Source organism: Prinia subflava, chromosome 5 (genome assembly GCF_021018805.1).
Source record: "Prinia subflava isolate CZ2003 ecotype Zambia chromosome 5, Cam_Psub_1.2, whole genome shotgun sequence".
NCBI classification, from domain to species: domain Eukaryota; kingdom Metazoa; phylum Chordata; class Aves; order Passeriformes; family Cisticolidae; genus Prinia; species Prinia subflava.
In genome coordinates, this window is record NC_086251.1 from 47,607,960 (window position 1) to 47,625,690 (window position 17,731).

At 38.1% G+C, this 17,731-nt stretch overlaps 2 protein-coding genes across 3 annotated transcripts; one reads left to right on the top strand and one right to left on the bottom strand.

Moving 5' to 3' along the window:
- Positions 1-284: 284 nt before the first annotated feature.
- Positions 285-3,591, bottom strand: NDUFB1 (NADH:ubiquinone oxidoreductase subunit B1). Of its 2 annotated transcripts, none has more exons than XM_063399242.1 (3): positions 3,449-3,591; positions 2,084-2,228; positions 285-601 (listed from the first exon to the last, which is right to left on the bottom strand). In XM_063399242.1, exons 2-3 carry the CDS (start codon positions 2,221-2,223, stop codon positions 565-567), a joined length of 177 nt encoding a protein of 58 aa, XP_063255312.1. In that variant the 5' UTR covers positions 2,224-2,228; positions 3,449-3,591; the 3' UTR covers positions 285-564. The 2 variants fall into 2 exon arrangements, with proteins under 2 accessions (XP_063255312.1, XP_063255310.1); XM_063399240.1 differs by having other exon boundaries at positions 2,084-2,225; positions 3,449-3,580.
- Positions 3,534-17,428, top strand: CPSF2 (cleavage and polyadenylation specific factor 2). The gene is made up of 15 exons (XM_063399239.1): positions 3,534-3,672; positions 4,189-4,374; positions 5,836-5,995; positions 6,080-6,185; positions 7,671-7,800; positions 8,135-8,250; positions 8,797-8,984; positions 9,394-9,684; positions 10,744-10,844; positions 11,173-11,373; positions 11,978-12,130; positions 12,658-12,883; positions 14,596-14,895; positions 15,825-15,959; positions 16,106-17,428. Exons 2-15 carry the CDS (start codon positions 4,226-4,228, stop codon positions 16,196-16,198), a joined length of 2,349 nt encoding a protein of 782 aa, XP_063255309.1. The 5' UTR covers positions 3,534-3,672; positions 4,189-4,225; the 3' UTR covers positions 16,199-17,428.
- The last annotated feature ends 303 nt before the right edge of the window (positions 17,429-17,731 follow it).

A 17,731-nucleotide genomic window follows, 5' to 3' on the forward strand; every position in this document is an offset into this window, starting at 1 on the left:
CCGAGGGCAGCAGCGCCCGGCACCGCCCGCCTCTGCCTTGTGCTCACCAGCCGCTCGCTCCTTACACCCTTTTGGTCCACTCACTAAGCATCAGTACCTGCTTAACCACTATTCCAAACAAGCCTACAGAGGAAATCCAAAAAGAAACTTAATGAGCTTTAGTAAAAAAAAAAAACAACTGTCAACCACATTCTGGGTTTATGGAAATACTCCTTTAAAGGCTAGTTCATTAATCAGCAATAAACACACGGATTCCACACCATACACAACAATAACAACACAAATGATTTTTGCATAGTTTATTCTATAATTCTTCCTCTCTTTTCCAGAGCAGGGAACAAAAGTTTCTCAACTTTTATGGACTAGTGGAATTCCTGAACACATATTAGTTACATAATTAAATCAATTTCAAAAAGTAACACCAGAAATCAAACTAGCACTGATGAATTACAGATGTCCTTTACTGTAGTATCCTCTCAGGGTGAAAACCATATTCCTGTTCTTTCAATATGTGAGATAAGATGATGAATCGAACAAAAATGTCTTCCTTTTCATCATCACCTTTTATCTCCATGTTACTTCTTCACCAGGCTTCAACTCCCTGTGTAGGAAAAAAAAAACCCAAGAGGGAAGAGACTAAAATTAGTATCTTTCTTTTTAGAATAATTATTAATAAACGTATGTTACCCTGGTTTTTCTGAGATTTTTTTAAAGCCTTCTACTTGCTTATAAGATGGAGTCAGTTCTTTAGCTACTGTTGCGATATTAAGGGTCAGTTTTTCACTTTCTCACGCTTTGGAACATAAACAACCTTTCTTGTTTTTGTTCACTGTCCTTTGCTTACATATTTCCAGCCTGAAAACAATGTTGGTTGACAGCTAGTCTAGCCAGGAGCCAATGTGCTTCCAGACCCACAAAATTATAAAAGGAAAGAAATAAACAGGCTGGTCCTCTCTTTTCGGTGGGGAGCAGCTTTCACTGAAGACCCCTGCCTCCGTGTCGTTGATTATTGCGTTCCAGGCAACAAATGTATGTATTTATTTGTGTTAGTTGATATTCAACAATACCTCAATTTAGAGATTTATGTAAAAATTTAACTTTCCTTGCAATTGTTGTCAGTTAAAAATCTTTCCATACTGATAAACTTCCTCCTTTCTTTCAAAAGCTTCAGTGGATTGACTCCTCTGAATTTCCATTCACGTAAATGGAAGCACAGAACAGCTGACTTCTAAGGAGTTGACAGACTTCTAATTGGATCCAAAAAGAAAAATTCTGCTTCCTCTACATATAATTCAATACTTTAGTGAAAAGAGAGGTCTGAGGGATTTTTACAGGATGCTGACATAGCAGCCCAACTTCACTAACAAATGCATTAAGAGCTGAAGTACCAGTGGGCTAGATTATGTCAAAAACTTTCTTTTCTATGCAAGATTAATTTAAGTGAGGCCAGAGCTGGAAACAAAAAAAATCCACAGGCAAACTGATAGCATTCCTACTATCAGTTTATGAAACATGACTTTTTTCCCCTCTTCTTCTGGTAAGCTGATGATCTAATACAGAATTAGAACTGACACAGATGAGCCAGTGCCTGAAGTTCTCTGATGTAAATTCTCCTGAGAAGTCACAGCCAGAAAACCCAAACTGACCAATGCTTATAATCAGATCATTCAATGAAGATATAGCAGCATGTATGTTAATTTTCAAGAACTTGGTTATTATTTTTAAGCAACTCACATTTATAAAAGGTGTTTGGTTAAACAGTGCTGTGATCATTTTAAATTTAAGAGAGAAAATTAAAACTCAAGCACCATGTTTCCTGCTGAAGTTTTAGAGAACCAAAATAATGGTTTCCTTATTTCATGACCAAGAACTTGACAGCAGTTAATGATCCTTTCTTTCATTAAGATAGGTCCTAAAGATTCCATTTTGAGAGGGTATTACTGACCTAAAACACTTCACAAATAGTTGATATTTTTAGGGCTTTCTTCCCTTTTTTTTGGTTATGCTCGTAACTCTAAAAAAGAACTGAGAAGCACTTTGAAAAATAACTATATATGTATATAAGAGGCATCATAAAGCAGACCTTTTATATAATGAGCTCTTGTTTCTGAACGCAGACAATCTTTCATCATTCCATCTGTCCAAATAGCATCCAATCACAAATCCCAAGGGAACAAGGATGTGAACCCAGTGGTCACGCACAGCTTGGGCGAAATTCACCATGACTGCTAGAAAGAAAAGCACAACAGGTAAGAAGTACTAATAAATCTGCACTTGGAAACTGCTGCATGCTTGGCACCTCATTTACTAGGATTGTACAATGGCATGATATACGTGAGGGCTGTTCTCAAACCTGTACCTGGGTTTCTTAGAAATATTCCTAACTGTTGACCCTAGGAAAAAGGATTTCATCCTAAAACAGGAGTGAAATAGAATATCTCTTTAATTTAGTCATTAAAGCAACTCTACAGAAGTTGGCTGCTCTGTAAAACATTGGACACACTTTCAAAACCTAAACTCCTGTAGATGGACACTTTATTACCTGTGTCAAGTCTTAGAGACAAGTTATATACTTGGTGGGGAGCTGACAGGTAAAAAAGAACATTTTTAAAATAAGGAAGAACATTTCTAAAATCCCAGAATGACAGAATTGTAGCAGTTGGAATGGACCTCTGGAGATCATCCAGTCCAACGTCTCTGCCAAGGCAGGATCACCTGAAGCAGATGACGCAGGAACACATCCAGGTGGTTTTTGAATGTCTCCAGAGAGGGAGACTCCACAACCTCTCTGGGCAGCTGTCCAGTGCTCTGCCACCCTTAATTTACAGAAATTCTTCCTCGCCTTGAGGCGGAACTTCTTGTGTTTTAGTTTGTGGCCATTGCTCCTTGTCCTATCGCTAAGGACCAGTGTAGAACTGACACCCGCCTTTGAGATATTTACGTGCATTAATGAGATCCCCTCGCAGTCTTTCCTCTCCAGACTGAAGAGGCCCAGCAAACCCTTCCAACCCAACCAAGCCTTCCAGACTAGGGAATTACACGCGATACCAGTGAAGTCTGTCACGCACACAGCCGCGGGCTCGGAGCCGCGGCCGGGTCCCGAGGGCGAACACCGCCGCCGTTCCCGCCGCGGCCCCGGCGGGGCGGCCACGCACGCACTCCCCGCGGGAGCGGCGGGAGGCGCCGCCGCACGGCCCCCGCCCCGGCCCGGGCGCTGACCCGCGACACGGCCCCGCCACCTCCCGGCTCAGCCGCCTCCGGCCCGCCCGGGACCGCCACCGCCCCTCCAAGGGCAACAGCGCCATAACGCCTCACGGCTGAGGGGCGCTTCCGCCCGCCGCCGTGTCCCGGCCGATAGGGGCAGGGGTCAGGGCGAGGCGCTCCCAGGGAGGTCCGCAGCGGTTCCGCCGCCAGCTACGCTCCCGCCCCGCCGCGACCCCGCCATTACCGCTGCTCGCGCTGCCGCCGGGACCGCAGCGGCCGCGCCAAGGGCACCGGGAACGGGCAGGCCGGGAGAAACCACGCGCTGCGCAGCGGCGGGGGAGGAGCGCCCTCCCCCCGGCGGGCTCGCGGTGGTGCCGCCCGCTGCCCTTCCGCCTGCTGCCCCTCCTTCGCGCCTCCCGCAAGATGGCGGCGAGCGCGGCGCGGGCTGGGGGTGGTTGAGGGCGGCAGGTATCGGCTCTTTCACATCATCCTCCTCCTCCCCTTGTTCTTCTCGTCTCGCAGTGGAGTGTGCGCAGGGCTCGCCCCTGCGGCGCCGTTCCCGCTAGGCGAGACTCGTCCCGTCAGGCCGGGCCCGGTCGCTGGGGCCCGGTGGGGCGCTGGAGCCCCCGGCCCGCCCCGCGCTGTGGCCCTGGCCGGGCAGGCCCTGGGTTTGAGGGGTCGCGGCCCTGGGTGCGCCATCTCTGGATGCCCCATCCAGCCCCGTGGAGCTGCTGTTAACTGCGCTGCTCCTAGGGATCCTTTTTTTCATTACTCTTAGTGTATACTGTAGAAAATTAAATCCCACCTCTTTCTAATGAGACCTACAACAGTAGAATGTTGATACCTAAGACTTAATTGGTATCGAACAGCTGCGTTGAACAGTATTAACACCGTAAGCGTGCATATTTTCAGGAATATGGGAAGCTAGATCTAAGTAAATGGAATTTTTGTGTCAGTCAATGAAACATTTTCTCCTCCATTCAGATGAATTCTTTTGGAGAGTAAACACTTGGAGAGAAAAATGACGTCGATTATTAAGTTGACTACGCTCTCGGGGGTGCAGGAGGAATCTGCCCTTTGCTATCTATTGCAAGTAGATGAGTTTCGTTTTCTTTTGGACTGTGGCTGGGATGAAAACTTTTCTATGGATATTATTGATTCTCTGAGGAAGTAAGTAGTTCAGTTCATACACGTTTTTTTAAAATAGGTCTTGGTCTGTCTTGAAAGTTTTCATAATTCCATGCAGTGGTATAATGTATGGTGCTGCTAAATGCAAAATTGTTTTCTTTTTTTGTTTTGTTTCGTGTATGTTTTACATGAAGGGAATCACACTGCTGAAACATTTCCCGCAAAATCTTGGGATTATTTCATGTCAGTGCAGTGAGTTGTGTCTTTGAACTGTAATTCTCAAACTGTTCCTTGTTTTGGCTTGGATGATTTGTTCGTTTCTTTTTGTCATAAATGTGGTGCAGTTTAGGGGAGACTGACCTTAGTGCTCAGCTAATTTAGAATAGTTAAGTTTTAAGTGAGTGGGAAGCCTTCGTCTCTGTAGGCTGAATACAAAGCAGTTGAGCGCTTGGCTCTTGTTTCAAGTTGAATAGACTGTCAGGAAAACGCCTTCTGTCAGGACACCAGCCCTGCAAAGGGAAAAAAACCTCCAAACCAAAATCTATCTAGACTAATACTGAACTTCTGCAGGTGTACAGCAAGGAGCTGTGTTGATTGCCAAGTTAAGACTGAAACATGGAAATTTGGGAAAGAAACTGAGCTTTTTGATACTAGTTTTATAGCATTGACACACTTGCAGTGTTTGAAATCTTTTAAGTGAGGACTGTTAGGTACCAAGGATAATTTATAAAATTTTTCAACTGTCTTATCTAAGAAGCAATTAGATAAAACTCCCTTTTTCATTACAGCCATTGAAAAGTATGTGTGTGCCCCACTTACTATGCAAGGGAACAAAAAGCTGTCAGTCCAGCTTGTATTTTCATTTGTACATGTGTTTAATGCCCTCAAGTTCTTCAATTACAAAATGTAGAAAGGTTTAAGTCTGAGTTCTAATTCTATGCAACACTTTGCAAGGAAAAAAATGGTTTTAAGAGTAATAAAATCCTCAAAACTGATGTGCTACTTTTCTTAAACGATATGTCTGAACTTTTCTATATTTAAAAAAATATATTTCAATTTGATCTTTATCAGTTTAAGGATTGTTGTGTCTTTGGTCCTGTTACTTGGTCACTCTCATCAGAAGAAAAGTTGTAGTCTGTTTTTGGGTGTATAAGCAATTTGTAGCACATCTGTACTGGTAATATTTTTGGTCCCTCAGTTAATTTACTTTCTGGTGTTCACATATATACTGAGGTCTTTTTCATCAGGAGTTTAATGTGAAACTTATATCTTTAGATCTTAAAGTTATCCTTTCTGAAATCAGCTGTATTTTTAAGTACTTGAACGCTAGGAAACACATGTAAGTTTTAATTACGATTTTTAAAACTGTCCCATACCTTGAATGGTTCAAACCTCATTGTTTGCTGTTCAGACTGTGTATGTATTCTCAAAATAGCCCTAGCAGGATATATACAAAACCATACAGAGCTCCTGTCAATGGCTTTGTTGGCCTTCTTTTTTCAGGCATGTACATCAGGTTGATGCTGTTCTTCTTTCCCACCCTGACCCTCTACACCTTGGAGCACTTCCATATGCAGTTGGAAAAATGGGGTTGAATTGTGCCATTTATGCAACTATTCCTGTATATAAAATGGGACAGATGTTTATGTATGATCTCTACCAGGTATGTTTAAATTAAAACTTTCATGCACAACATCTTTGATTTGGTGGAGTGTTTGAATGCCCTGTCCCTCTTTGTTTGTTGTAGTCCCGCCATAATACTGAAGATTTCACACTCTTTACATTGGATGATGTAGATGCAGCCTTTGATAAGATACAACAGCTGAAGTTTTCTCAGATTGTGAATTTAAAAGGTAAAGTTGTAATCAAAGCCTCAAGAAATTACTTCTAGTGAAAGGCAACAGAGTAGTTATGAGTTAAAGTAACTTTTTAAAAGGGACTGAGTTCTGAAATACAGTGTGTTTTGCAGTGCTGATTTCATCAGCCTCATGTCAGTCTGTATCAATTGTCTCAGAAATTTTATCTAGAAATGGATGGAATTTTCACTTAATGTGGAGGAGGTCATGCCAAATAATGTTTAGATGTTTGTTTCTCTTTTATGTTTTTGTAACTTTTCTTGGAATTTACTGATGTCTATTAAGAATATTTACTTATGTCTAGTGGCAGCTATCTCAGAACTTTTCATAGCCAGTAACACAGGGAAAGCTTTCTAGAGCAGGCTGCAGAGATGAAGTCACAGCATGTGCATGATTCAATGGGGAGATCTTCAGTGCCTCAGATCACACTCAGTGTAGGGTATTGCTGGGACAATCAGCAGCTTTCCACTCGTGTTGAATGTAAAGATCAGAATAAAAGAAAAACTCTGTTCTTTGAACAGATACATATGCAAGCTGACCACCAGCAGTTTGTTTCTGATTTTACAGGTTCATGATTAGTGCTGCCAAAATATTTGCCTTCTTATTTGGAAAGTAGAAGAGGATGTTGTCCTTGAAAGACTGTTGGCCCCTTTTTGAGATAGTTGTAGCAAGGCTGTGTCTGACCTGGCAATTTTTACATCTAAAGAGTAATTTCAGTGTACAACTTCTTTAAAACAACCAACTTCTTTTATATTTAAAGGAAGTGATTTGAAAAGACTCCATGGAGGCATTTAAGAAGATAATATATGTTTCATTATTAATTGTTACTGTGCACTTTATGCAGCAGAGTCAGTGAGGAATGGTTGTGAGTGGTCTCATTTTAATCTGACAAAGGTACAGGCTGGTATCAATGACAGGGAGCAACATTGCATTTGAAAAATGCATTAGGTGCTGCAAATTCTGTCATCCCTGATTGCAGCACATGAACACCTTTTCTGCTATGGTTTGACTTGTGTGTTTGTCATTCTGGAAAACTTCCAGATTGTGTAATTTATATAAGTTTTCCTAAGTACTTCAAAAGTGAATGATATAGTAAACATTTAGTGTTGCCCTAGAGAAGATCCTGGCTTTCATCATTGTGCTTGCTTTCTTGTGATATTTTTTTTATATAATTTAGTGTTGTTTATGTCTATAGTTACAGCAGCTCTGCAGTGCCTCTGAGTATCAGTGGGAGGTGAAGAGAACTGATCGAACTGATCTTTGCCTTAGTTTCTTTATTCTGGAGGAAATATAAAAGCGAATTGCAAAATTTTGACTTTACTGGTTAGATGGGAAGGGCAGATATTACTGCTTTTTCATACTTCGTTTAATTTTTTTCTCAGTAGTAATTTAGGCAGTGAGCTGTTTAAAGTTACTATGTCTTGTTCAAAGTAATGGATTTTAGTATATGTAATCTACCTAAAATACTGAACATGTTTGTAGGCAAAGGACACGGTTTGTCAATCACACCATTACCAGCTGGTCACATGATAGGAGGCACAATTTGGAAGATTGTCAAGGATGGAGAGGAAGAAATTGTTTATGCCGTTGATTTCAACCACAAGAGGGAGATGTAAGTTCAACATAGTCATGTACAGTTCTTAGCTGAGTTAGGTGTGTATCATTTAGTGGATGATAATGAGGTGTGGAAGCATTTCCAGAAGTGCATTTCCAGTTCTAATAAGATCACTAATTTCATTTGCATCCAGATTAATCAGTTTGAAGCAAGTATTAGCTCTGGGTTTCTTTATTCCATTCATTTTAATTTATTTGTAAATTTGAAGCAGGAAGTATTCAGCAGCTGAGTAGTTTGGTTTCTGTACATGCAAATATCTGGAATCTATCTATCTTATTTTTCCTCATAAAATAGAAATGCAAAAAAGTGAGATTTTTCCTTTTTTCCACAGCCATCTGAATGGATGTTCCTTGGAAATGTTGAGCAGGCCTTCATTGCTTATTACAGATTCATTTAATGCTACTTATGTACAACCTAGGAGGAAGCAAAGGGATGAGCAGCTGCTGAGTATGTATTGTTTGGGCTTCAAAAATATCAGTAATGTGATTTATTAGCCACTATAAATTATTTTTCTATGAGAAATTCACCAGCATTTAAACTGAAGAACCCTTAATAAAATGTAACAAGTTTTGAATTACTCTTTTCTGATGATTCTGATCCTGTGAGTTAAATGTTTTCCTAACAACAATGAACCGTATTTGAAAACAGTGTAAAAACCCAGTATCCTTGAATCTCTTCAGGGATTTTTAAATTACCTTCCTCAGCACTTTCTTTTTTTTTAAACTCCTTTTTCTGTTGTTTTTTAATGGAAAAAAACAGAAGATATATCAAAGCAGAGTGCTTCAGAGCTACTGAGAAAACTCCAGCTCCCTTTAATTTTGGTGGAAATGTGGATTTGGATCTCTTTTGAAGTCTCATTTGTTTCTTTGTTCAGTATACTTTTGAATATGATTGCTACTGTGATATAACAAAAAAACCCTCCAAGCCGCACCACAAACCTAACTTTGATTCACAGTATAAGTAGGTTTTTGTTTTGTTTTTAATTCTTCTTAGCTAATGTTTTGGAGACATTACGAGGTGATGGAAATGTATTGATAGCTGTGGATACAGCAGGCAGAGTTCTGGAACTTGCTCAGCTTCTTGATCAGATCTGGAGAACAAAAGATGCAGGATTAGGAGTCTACTCTCTTGCACTTCTGAACAATGTCAGCTACAATGTAGTGGAATTCTCTAAATCACAGGTTTGTTTTGTTTTTTAAAATCTGATTATGAAGAGTAAAGGAACATTAATGCAAAAGCTTTTCTTTTTAATGGTAAAAAATGGCAAAATACTGGGGGAGTGTCCTTCTGTAGTGCATGTTTGTGTCTCAGCTCTTTTGATCAAGTAACACAGCATCCAGTTGTGACAGTGGGCATGTTTGTTGATACTGATTTCTGTTTTTATGATAATACTTGTTAGCATAGTTTATAGTTGTTAAAAAAGAGAACTTAAAGTACTTGTTTCTGTGTTGGTTATGCTCAGCATTATTTCTACACTTGCTGACAAATACTGAAGTAATCATGGGCATATTGCATCCTGTACTTCATATCAAGCTTGTGCTGTTGAAGAATTTGTATATTATAGGTAACTTTCTCTGATGCATATTTTAGGTTGAATGGATGAGTGACAAGTTGATGAGGTGCTTTGAAGACAAGAGAAACAACCCTTTCCAGTTCCGCCATCTCTCCTTGTGTCACAGTCTGTCTGATCTGGCTCGAGTGCCTAGTCCAAAAGTTGTTCTTGCCAGTCAGCCTGACTTGGAGTGTGGGTTTTCTAGAGATCTTTTCATTCAGTGGTGCCAGGATTCCAAAAACTCCATAATTTTAACTTACCGCACTACGCCTGGAACATTAGCACGATTCCTGATTGATAATCCTTCTGAAAAAGTTATAGATATTGAGGTAAGAGTTGTCCCTGTAGCTCCAGGTTTTTATTGTGGGCCATCTGGGGACATGTGGGCAAAACTGAACATAGTTTCTTTTTTGATCTTCTGGGAATGCTTCTAGTGATGGAGAGAAACCTGAAATCAGTATATTGCATATTTATCAAATTGTGGATAGATTTACATAAAAATAGGTCTCCAGCCGAGAACTGCAAAATACTTTTTCATGTGTGGCAAAATTAAGAGCTGAGCATGAAGTTCCTTTTATATGTTTATTTTTAGAAAACTCCTTCCTTTATGTTTCTACTATAATAGAAAAAGTATGCTGACATACAGATCACCACATGTGAGGGGTTAGTCTTGCTAGAAAATTCTCCAGGTTTGGATGTGGGGAGAATCAAGTCAAATTAGTATAATATATCCCAAAAAGACTAGACAGATAAGCAAATGCTGGGAATTAGGAGGTAGTTAATTGCTATTCATGCTTTCAAATTGTTTTCAATAATCTGTACACCTGTGTCTACTTCTTTCTACGTTGCTAATTTATTGAAGTCCCCTGTGATTGCAATGATAATTTCAATACTGATGATGTAGCTTTCTTTCAGTTTTAGATTGGATTGAAATAATTAAATTACAGTATTAGATTATTACTAGAATTCAGTTTATTCAAAGTGACCTGTACTCAGAACAAAGAAACAAAATCTATATTGTTTTGCCAGCTAGTATGACTTTGCTAGGTTCTTCTGATTTGATGTTAATGATAGAAAAACTAAAAAAACCACTGCTCAACAAAGAGTATTTGCCTTCACTTATTGGAGAGATATTTCTTGAAGACATTTTGAGAAATTTTTGGAGAGCTTAATTGATTTTAATATTTTTAGAAATGGTTTCATTTGAAGTAGACTGTACAAATTAACGCTATCATCATGTTGACATTTTTGCCATAGTCTTGTCTTGTATGTGACATACAATTTGTACTTGTCCTTGGTACCCAAGGACAAATATTCTTGTCAGCAGCATATAGGAGAAGTATTAAAGTTGTGTCAGCTACTCACAGTAATGTTAATTCTATCTGCAGTTGAGAAAACGTGTCAAGTTGGAAGGAAAAGAGCTTGAAGAATACCTAGAAAAGGAGAAACTAAAGAAAGAGGCAGCTAAGAAGTTAGAGCAGTCTAAAGAGTAAGTATGTTTGCTCATGCTGCTGTTATGATCAGAGTTGAGATTTCTGTGTGATTATTCTGCTCCTTCAACTCTTTTCAGGCCTAAATGAAAATTAGAGTTTCAGTAGCCTTGTCTGAGGGCCCTGAGGAATCAGGAGTGGTTGTCTTTAATCTGTTCCAATAGACGCAGTTTCATTTGCCATTTGACTGAGCTCTTTCTCAGATACATTAACTGCCTTTGGCCTTGGTTAGTGTTATGTCAACTGTTATTTTCTGGTCAGTGTAATATGTAATATGAAACCTGAAGGAAAAAAGGAAGTGCTAGGTTTTTTTGAATGTCATTTCAGGGCAGATATTGATTCCAGTGATGAGAGTGATGCAGAAGAGGATATTGATCAGCCAACTTTACATAAGACCAAACATGATTTGATGATGAAAGGTGAAGGTAGTCGGAAAGGAAGCTTCTTCAAACAGGCAAAAAAATCTTATCCAATGTTTCCAGCTCCTGAAGAAAGAATTAAATGGGATGAATATGGTGAAATTATCAAGTATGTGGTGGTAATGTATACTAACATAGTAGCTATGAAATAATCAAAAGCTAGAAGGAATTAAATTCACAGTTTTGTCTCTTTCGCAGCATTGCTATATGCTCTTCAAACTGCTAAGTCTTACAGAAAGCTTGTGATAAGGATTGAAGCTGCAGAGTGCTGATCCTTCACCTGTGTTCACACCTCTTGAATATATTTTCACTGCAGGCTTTTTTTTTTTAATCTTTTGAGATAGAAGATTTTAAGTTATTTTAACCTAACTTTTATCTGCTTTAAATTTCACTTAATGTTAAATTTGTAAGGTGAGAAAACACTGCTCATCCTAACAAAATTTGGTGGTATTTGACAGCTTTGAATAAGGAATACTTGCTAGAAATCCTCAGTTTGCTAGTATTTCCTAAATTGTTCAAATTCTTTTATAAGATAGGAAGGTCATATTTTCCAGATCAGCTCTGTTCAGGTAGGGCAATATGGGGCAGGTGTAGTAAAATTGCTGGCGGTAAATTACAAAAAAATCTTAGTAGTAATAATCAGCACTGTTTGTTTTTATATTAGGCAGTGCTTTGGTTTTACTCTAAAAAGCAAAATACCTTTCATTTTTTAGACCTGAGGATTTTCTAGTTCCAGAACTTCAAGCAACAGAAGAAGAAAAAAGCAAATTAGAGTCTGGTTTGACAAATGGAGAGGAGCCTATGGACCAGGATTTATCAGATGTTCCTACCAAATGTATTTCCGCAACAGAATCCATGGAAATTAAGTGAGTAACTTTGTTCTTCTCAGTTCTGCTAGAACAGTGGCATGGGTACAGTAAAAACTGGATTAAAGGCTAGCTTGGATTTAAGAAAGTGGGAAAGAACTTGGGGTTTGTTTCTTTTTTTCCCCCAAGTTAGTCTTTCTAGGAGCACAGAGGAGTTTTATGGTTCCCCCACTTTTAAGAAAATTGGTTTGTTTCCTATCTTATGGAGATAATTGGAAGAGACAGAAAAAATGATACAATAGTATGTTAACATAGATACTTAAATATGTTTTGTTAAAAGGATAAGATATTCAAATATGTTTATTTCATGGATAACTTTTTCTTTTGATAACTCATAGGCGAATTTTGTGAATGTATAGTGTTAAATATACACATGCTAATATTTGACAGCTGTATTCCACAGATCCATAATATATCTTGATAATATACAATAATTAAAAAATACCTTAATGAAGTATTTTGGAGCACTCCATGGTTTAACCTTTTAAACTAAAACGTATTATTATTGGGTTTTTCATTCAAACTAGAGCCAGAGTTACGTACATCGACTATGAAGGACGTTCAGATGGGGACTCAATTAAAAAAATTATTAACCAAATGAAACCAAGACAACTGGTCATTGTCCATGGACCACCTGAGGCCAGTCAGGACCTTGCAGAATGTTGCAGAGCTTTTGGTGGAAAAGATATTAAAGTTTACATGCCCAAACTTCATGAAACTGTAGATGCTACAAGTGAAACTCACATTTACCAGGTAAGGTACTGGAATTCTTTAGATGTGTAACTACTGTAGACTGTAGTCGAGCTGTATGAGCAGAATGTAATTTGCCCTGTGTTCTTTGGGGGAGGAGAGGTAGTACTACCTGTGAGTACAATTAATTTTGTGTGATCAAGGCATTAGCAGTGTTTTTCTGTTTTCTACATAAGCATTCTCCTCAGGCTTATTATGCAGAAGTGTTTGAAAGCTTGAATGTGAGATCACTGTGTTTTTACCTGAAGTGCAAAAGGCAATGTTCATGTCCATGGGGCCATCAGTTTGCTTTATTGAAATATTTACAAATTTATAATGCCTATATTTAGAATACCATTGTATACTAGCTGCAGTTCAGGATTCTCTTTGGAATCTCAAATGGAGCCTGAAAGAGCTAGAATAAAAAAAATGCTCTGTACTTAAATAGTACCTAAGAGTGAACATGTAAAATTAGGGTCAAGTTAACGATAAAAACGAATAAGATACCCATACCCTTCAAAAACTTAATGTGATGATTCTTGCAAAGTAAGGTTATGATAATGTACTGCTGTGTGTTAGCCATGAAAATTAAATGCAGTATATTAAGTAGGAAAGCTGGAATAGCTTGTGTGAATTATGTGAAAATTGTGTATGATCCCAATAAAATTTTTGAAATTGTTTAGAGGGAAGTCTCTTACAAACACTTTTTGCAGTAGTCCTTTATTCCTTTGTTCTTTTAAAGTTATTAGAAAACCAGTGGTAGAATTGTTGAAAGAGGTTCTTCTGTTTCTTTCCAGAGAAAAACTAGTTATCCTCCAGAAAGTAGAAAATTTCAGTTATTAAAAATCATCTAGTTATGACAGCGTTAAAACAGTGTGTTTTCTGTGTGTGGTTTCTTGGTTGTTGGGTTGGTTTTTTTGTTGTTTTTTAAGGCTATGAGAGTTGCTAGTGTGTAAGAAATGACTCAGGAGAAGTGCAGTGGTGATGTTGAATTTGAAAATGACAGATGTGAGTGAAGTGTCAGTGTCACAGTGTTATTTGAGGGGGCTGTGCTGCACATGGGTGGGTAGCTGGTGGTTGTATCTTTCACACGGTTGCAACCTTGATTGCACTATGGGGATCATGGACCTTCTAATATGGATAACAATCTCTAAGAGTAGGGCTTTATTTAAAGGATTAAAGTCCCAGAGTCCACCAGAGGAATCAGGGTAAGGACGCTTAAAAGTCTCATACTTACAATAAATACTTAAATAAAATATAAATAGTTTACTCCTTTCGTACAATAAAATAGTAATTATAATTTTTGGAGGGTTGAAATTATGAACTATTCATTGGTAACCTAAATGTATCTATAGAAACTTTCTCTGAATTTGCTAAGAACCAACTGAGGAACAAGTCAGTTGCAAAAAAGATTTCTGGTTTTTAAAAGGAAATGATTGCTCTTGCTGTGAATTTAAGTCAGGTTTGCAGTTCTATAGGTTCTTTTTTTATTTTAGCCAAGATGAGAAAGGTGTTGATCTCGGCTGCTTTTTAAGTTGTGGTATGAGTGTTACACATATTAAGTTACAAAGTGTCTTGCCTTGGCAATACCAGTTCCATCCTTTCTCTCAACAAGACTGCGTGAATCAAACCCATTGGAAAGATGGTGAAGAGAAACTTGCTAATCTTTAAAGCTTGAAGTAAGACCTCTGTATTTTCCATGAAACTAATAGTACTTTTATTTTTGTGCAACCCAGGTCAGATTGAAAGATTCTCTTGTCAGCTCTCTTCAGTTCTGTAAAGCCAAGGATGCCGAGTTGGCTTGGATAGATGGAGTTCTGGACATGAGGGTTTCAAAAGTGGATACTGGGGTTATTTTGGAAGAGGGAGAGTTGAGAGAAGATGAAGATTTAGAGACGCAAGTGGATGTGCCTTCTTCAGATTCAAGTGTGATTGCACAACAGAAGGCCATGAAAAGCCTTTTTGGTGATGATGACAAGGAGATGTGTGAGGAGAGTGAGATCATTCCTACTTTGGAACCTCTTCCACCTCATGAGGTACAGAAATGATGCTGGTCTGGATTTCATTTATGGAGACCTCTGTATTCATTTGTCTTTTTCTAGTGTTTGATACTGTGATCTTACTCAAATGAAACTGTGTTTTGATGTTTTGGTTTCTTGTTAAACCCAGTGCTGTTCTTTGTTCAGCTTTTATGCTTTTCAGTAAGGATGATCTTTTGCATCTATTAACAGTACCTAGCATACAGTACCATATATTTATGAAATAACATTTTAATTAGTGTATGTCATATCTGTAATTAGTACTTGCACATAGAGAAATCAGTTGTTGTTAGTCTGGATTTTATTATGTTTTGTTGATGCTGTGGAAAATACTTCATATACTTGAGATACAGATCTTTGACGTTCATACGTCTGTTTCTATAGTAGTGATTTGAGAGTTCATGAAATTTATCTTTTTTATAAATTTACCATAACTCTTAAAATCCTTTGCATTGTAGGAGGTATTATTTTATCTTTCTGTTGAATGATTCCAGTACCTTTTAATCCTAGAACTGCTTTTTCAGATTCTCTTTAAGTTTCACAGTCCTAAGTGTAGTCTGTTTTGGGAGCTAGAGAACTGTGGAGACAGCTCTAAAGTCTGTTCAGGTTCATGACAACCATCGTAGCACCCTGTACTGATCAGCAGTACAGCTCACCACAGCTCGGTCCCTGGCACAGCATGGCTTGGGATCTTCATTGGAGCTTTCTTTTTGTCTTCAATGTGAGCAAAGAAAAACATTGCTTTTTGTGATGGGTAACTTCTAAGGCTTTTCTGTCCTGGAGATGTTTTGCTGCAGGTGAACAGAAATAGAACCAATTTAGAGTCCTGTAGTCTTGGCCTCAGTGCTGCCTACGCAATAATGAGATCACTGGAAAAATGGAAGGTGTTAAATAGAAGTAGTAAAATTGTGTGTGTTGTTTTGAAGGTTCTTGGACATCAGTCTGTGTTTATGAATGAGCCAAGACTGTCTGACTTCAAGCAGGTTCTCTTGAGGGAAGGTATACAAGCTGAATTTGTTGGAGGAGTCCTTGTGTGCAACAACCTGGTGGCTGTCCGCAGGGTAGGTGTTCTGTTTTAATCTCTTTGGCAAGTAATATTATAAAATAATATATATTATTTTAGTAATAAATAAAATATTATTTTAGTAATAAAAGAAGTTTCTCATTAGTATAAAGATAATACATTGAAACATCTCTTTTGTTTCAGACTGAAACAGGGCGTATTGGATTGGAAGGCTGCCTCTGCCAGGACTTCTATAGGATAAGAGACCTTTTATATGAGCAATATGCTATTGTCTAAGAAAAGTGCTGCAAAGGTGTTTTCTTGTGAACTTTTACAGACAATGGAGGTTTCTCCCAGTTCTGACTTTTTGTAGTTTTCTAATTTATAACAGGGAAACCTAATTCATAAAGAACAGTTAGCTGCCATGAACATGTAAGTAACTGCTACTGTTGTTCATAAATCTGTTGGTACATTCCATGTAGTTGACTCTTAAACTGTTACAACTTGGCATCTCCCACATAACACATTATAAATGAGTTTATGACTATGAACGCTTCTCAGGAAAGGTTCAGTTTGTCAGGGCATGTTTTGGTTTCACAGATTTCCTGTCAAAGAGTGCAAACCATGTAAAAGTCATTCTTTTGTTCTAAAATAAGAATGGATAAATAACTTCAGTTTCTGTGGTTCCATTTGTTTTGGTTTCTGTGTGGTTGTTTTGGTTTCAGTTGCTTGGGGTTTTTTTAGTAAATTTGATTTGGGGAACAGTCTCAAATATTTTCCTCTTTTGTTTTTAAATTGAGTTTAATTGAAGTACATTATTAACAGCCCACTTAAAGCTAGACTGCCTAAAGTTTCTCCAGTGTTATTCTGGCTGCATATTAATGCAGTATCTGTTCCATCTTACTGATTTGTTCTTAGACAGCATTTCATATTGTAATCTGTAGGATAAAAAAATTACTTGGGCAGTTACTCTAAGAAGATTGGATGATATTTTCAGGCAGTTTAAAATGCAGTAATTATACTTCAGTAACTTCTACACAAAATTACAGAATTTGTAACTCCTAGCTCTTACAAAATTATGCCAATTGTAAAACCTTTTCTGAGTTCTGATTTTAATACTTTTCAGAGTCTAAAGCCTTTATCCATGCACTGCTGTTTGTTCAGAGTGCCATGAGCCAAGTTCAGGAAGATCTTTTCTCTTGAGATCTGAGTTCACGTGATGTATTTAATGATTTTGTACCATGTTCTGTTCTAGCTGACAGTGAGACTTATTGTAGCTGCTGAATGCTAGGAATTTACCTTACTTTTTAGGTAAGGATAAACACAGTTTTGAGTTCATTAATTTCTCAGAGATTAACTTACGAAAACAAATGGCCTTTCGAGTTTATTTATTCCTTTTCTCCACTGTCCATGTGTGAAACACCAGCTTTGGCAGTGGAGGGTTGTTTGCTTTTTACATAAAACAGCAATGTAATATATGCTTTTTGTGTGTATGCTTAAATAAAACCTTTGAAAAAGTGGCAAAAATAGCCCTGTGGGCTGTCAATGGAAAGAAAATTTACTTTGCAGTTCATTCTCAACAAAAGTTTTCTATATGATCTACAGACTGTTCTGTTCAAAATAGTAGCTTAAAAGTGAAGACTGTATTAAACATTTGATAGAACGATATACTAGAGATGTAAAAAACTTGAAAATATAATACTGAGTGAGAATTTATTTTCTTACACCAAATCTAGGGATTACTAGATAGCTCAATGTTGTGAGGTTTTTTTCTTAACAGTCTAGAAAAATGTGTATTTCCCTTATATTTACAGCCAGAACTTCATAGAA

What these genes read in the sequence shown, in the direction of transcription:
- NDUFB1 (XM_063399242.1), bottom strand. Translation starts at nt 2,223, where the DNA reads ATGGTGAATTTCGCCCAAGCTGTGCGTGACCACTGGGTTCACATCCTT. An exon ending in AAGAGCTCATTATATAAAAG is followed by an intron (nt 602 to 2,083) that starts GTCTGCTTTATG and finishes TTTCCTACACAG; the next exon opens with GGAGTTGAAGCCTGGTGAAG.
- CPSF2 (XM_063399239.1), top strand. Translation starts at nt 4,226, where the DNA reads ATGACGTCGATTATTAAGTTGACTACGCTCTCGGGGGTGCAGGAGGAA. An exon ending in ATTATTGATTCTCTGAGGAA is followed by an intron (nt 4,375 to 5,835) that starts GTAAGTAGTTCA and finishes TTCTTTTTTCAG; the next exon opens with GCATGTACATCAGGTTGATG. An exon ending in GAATATGGTGAAATTATCAA is followed by an intron (nt 11,374 to 11,977) that starts GTATGTGGTGGT and finishes TTCATTTTTTAG; the next exon opens with ACCTGAGGATTTTCTAGTTC.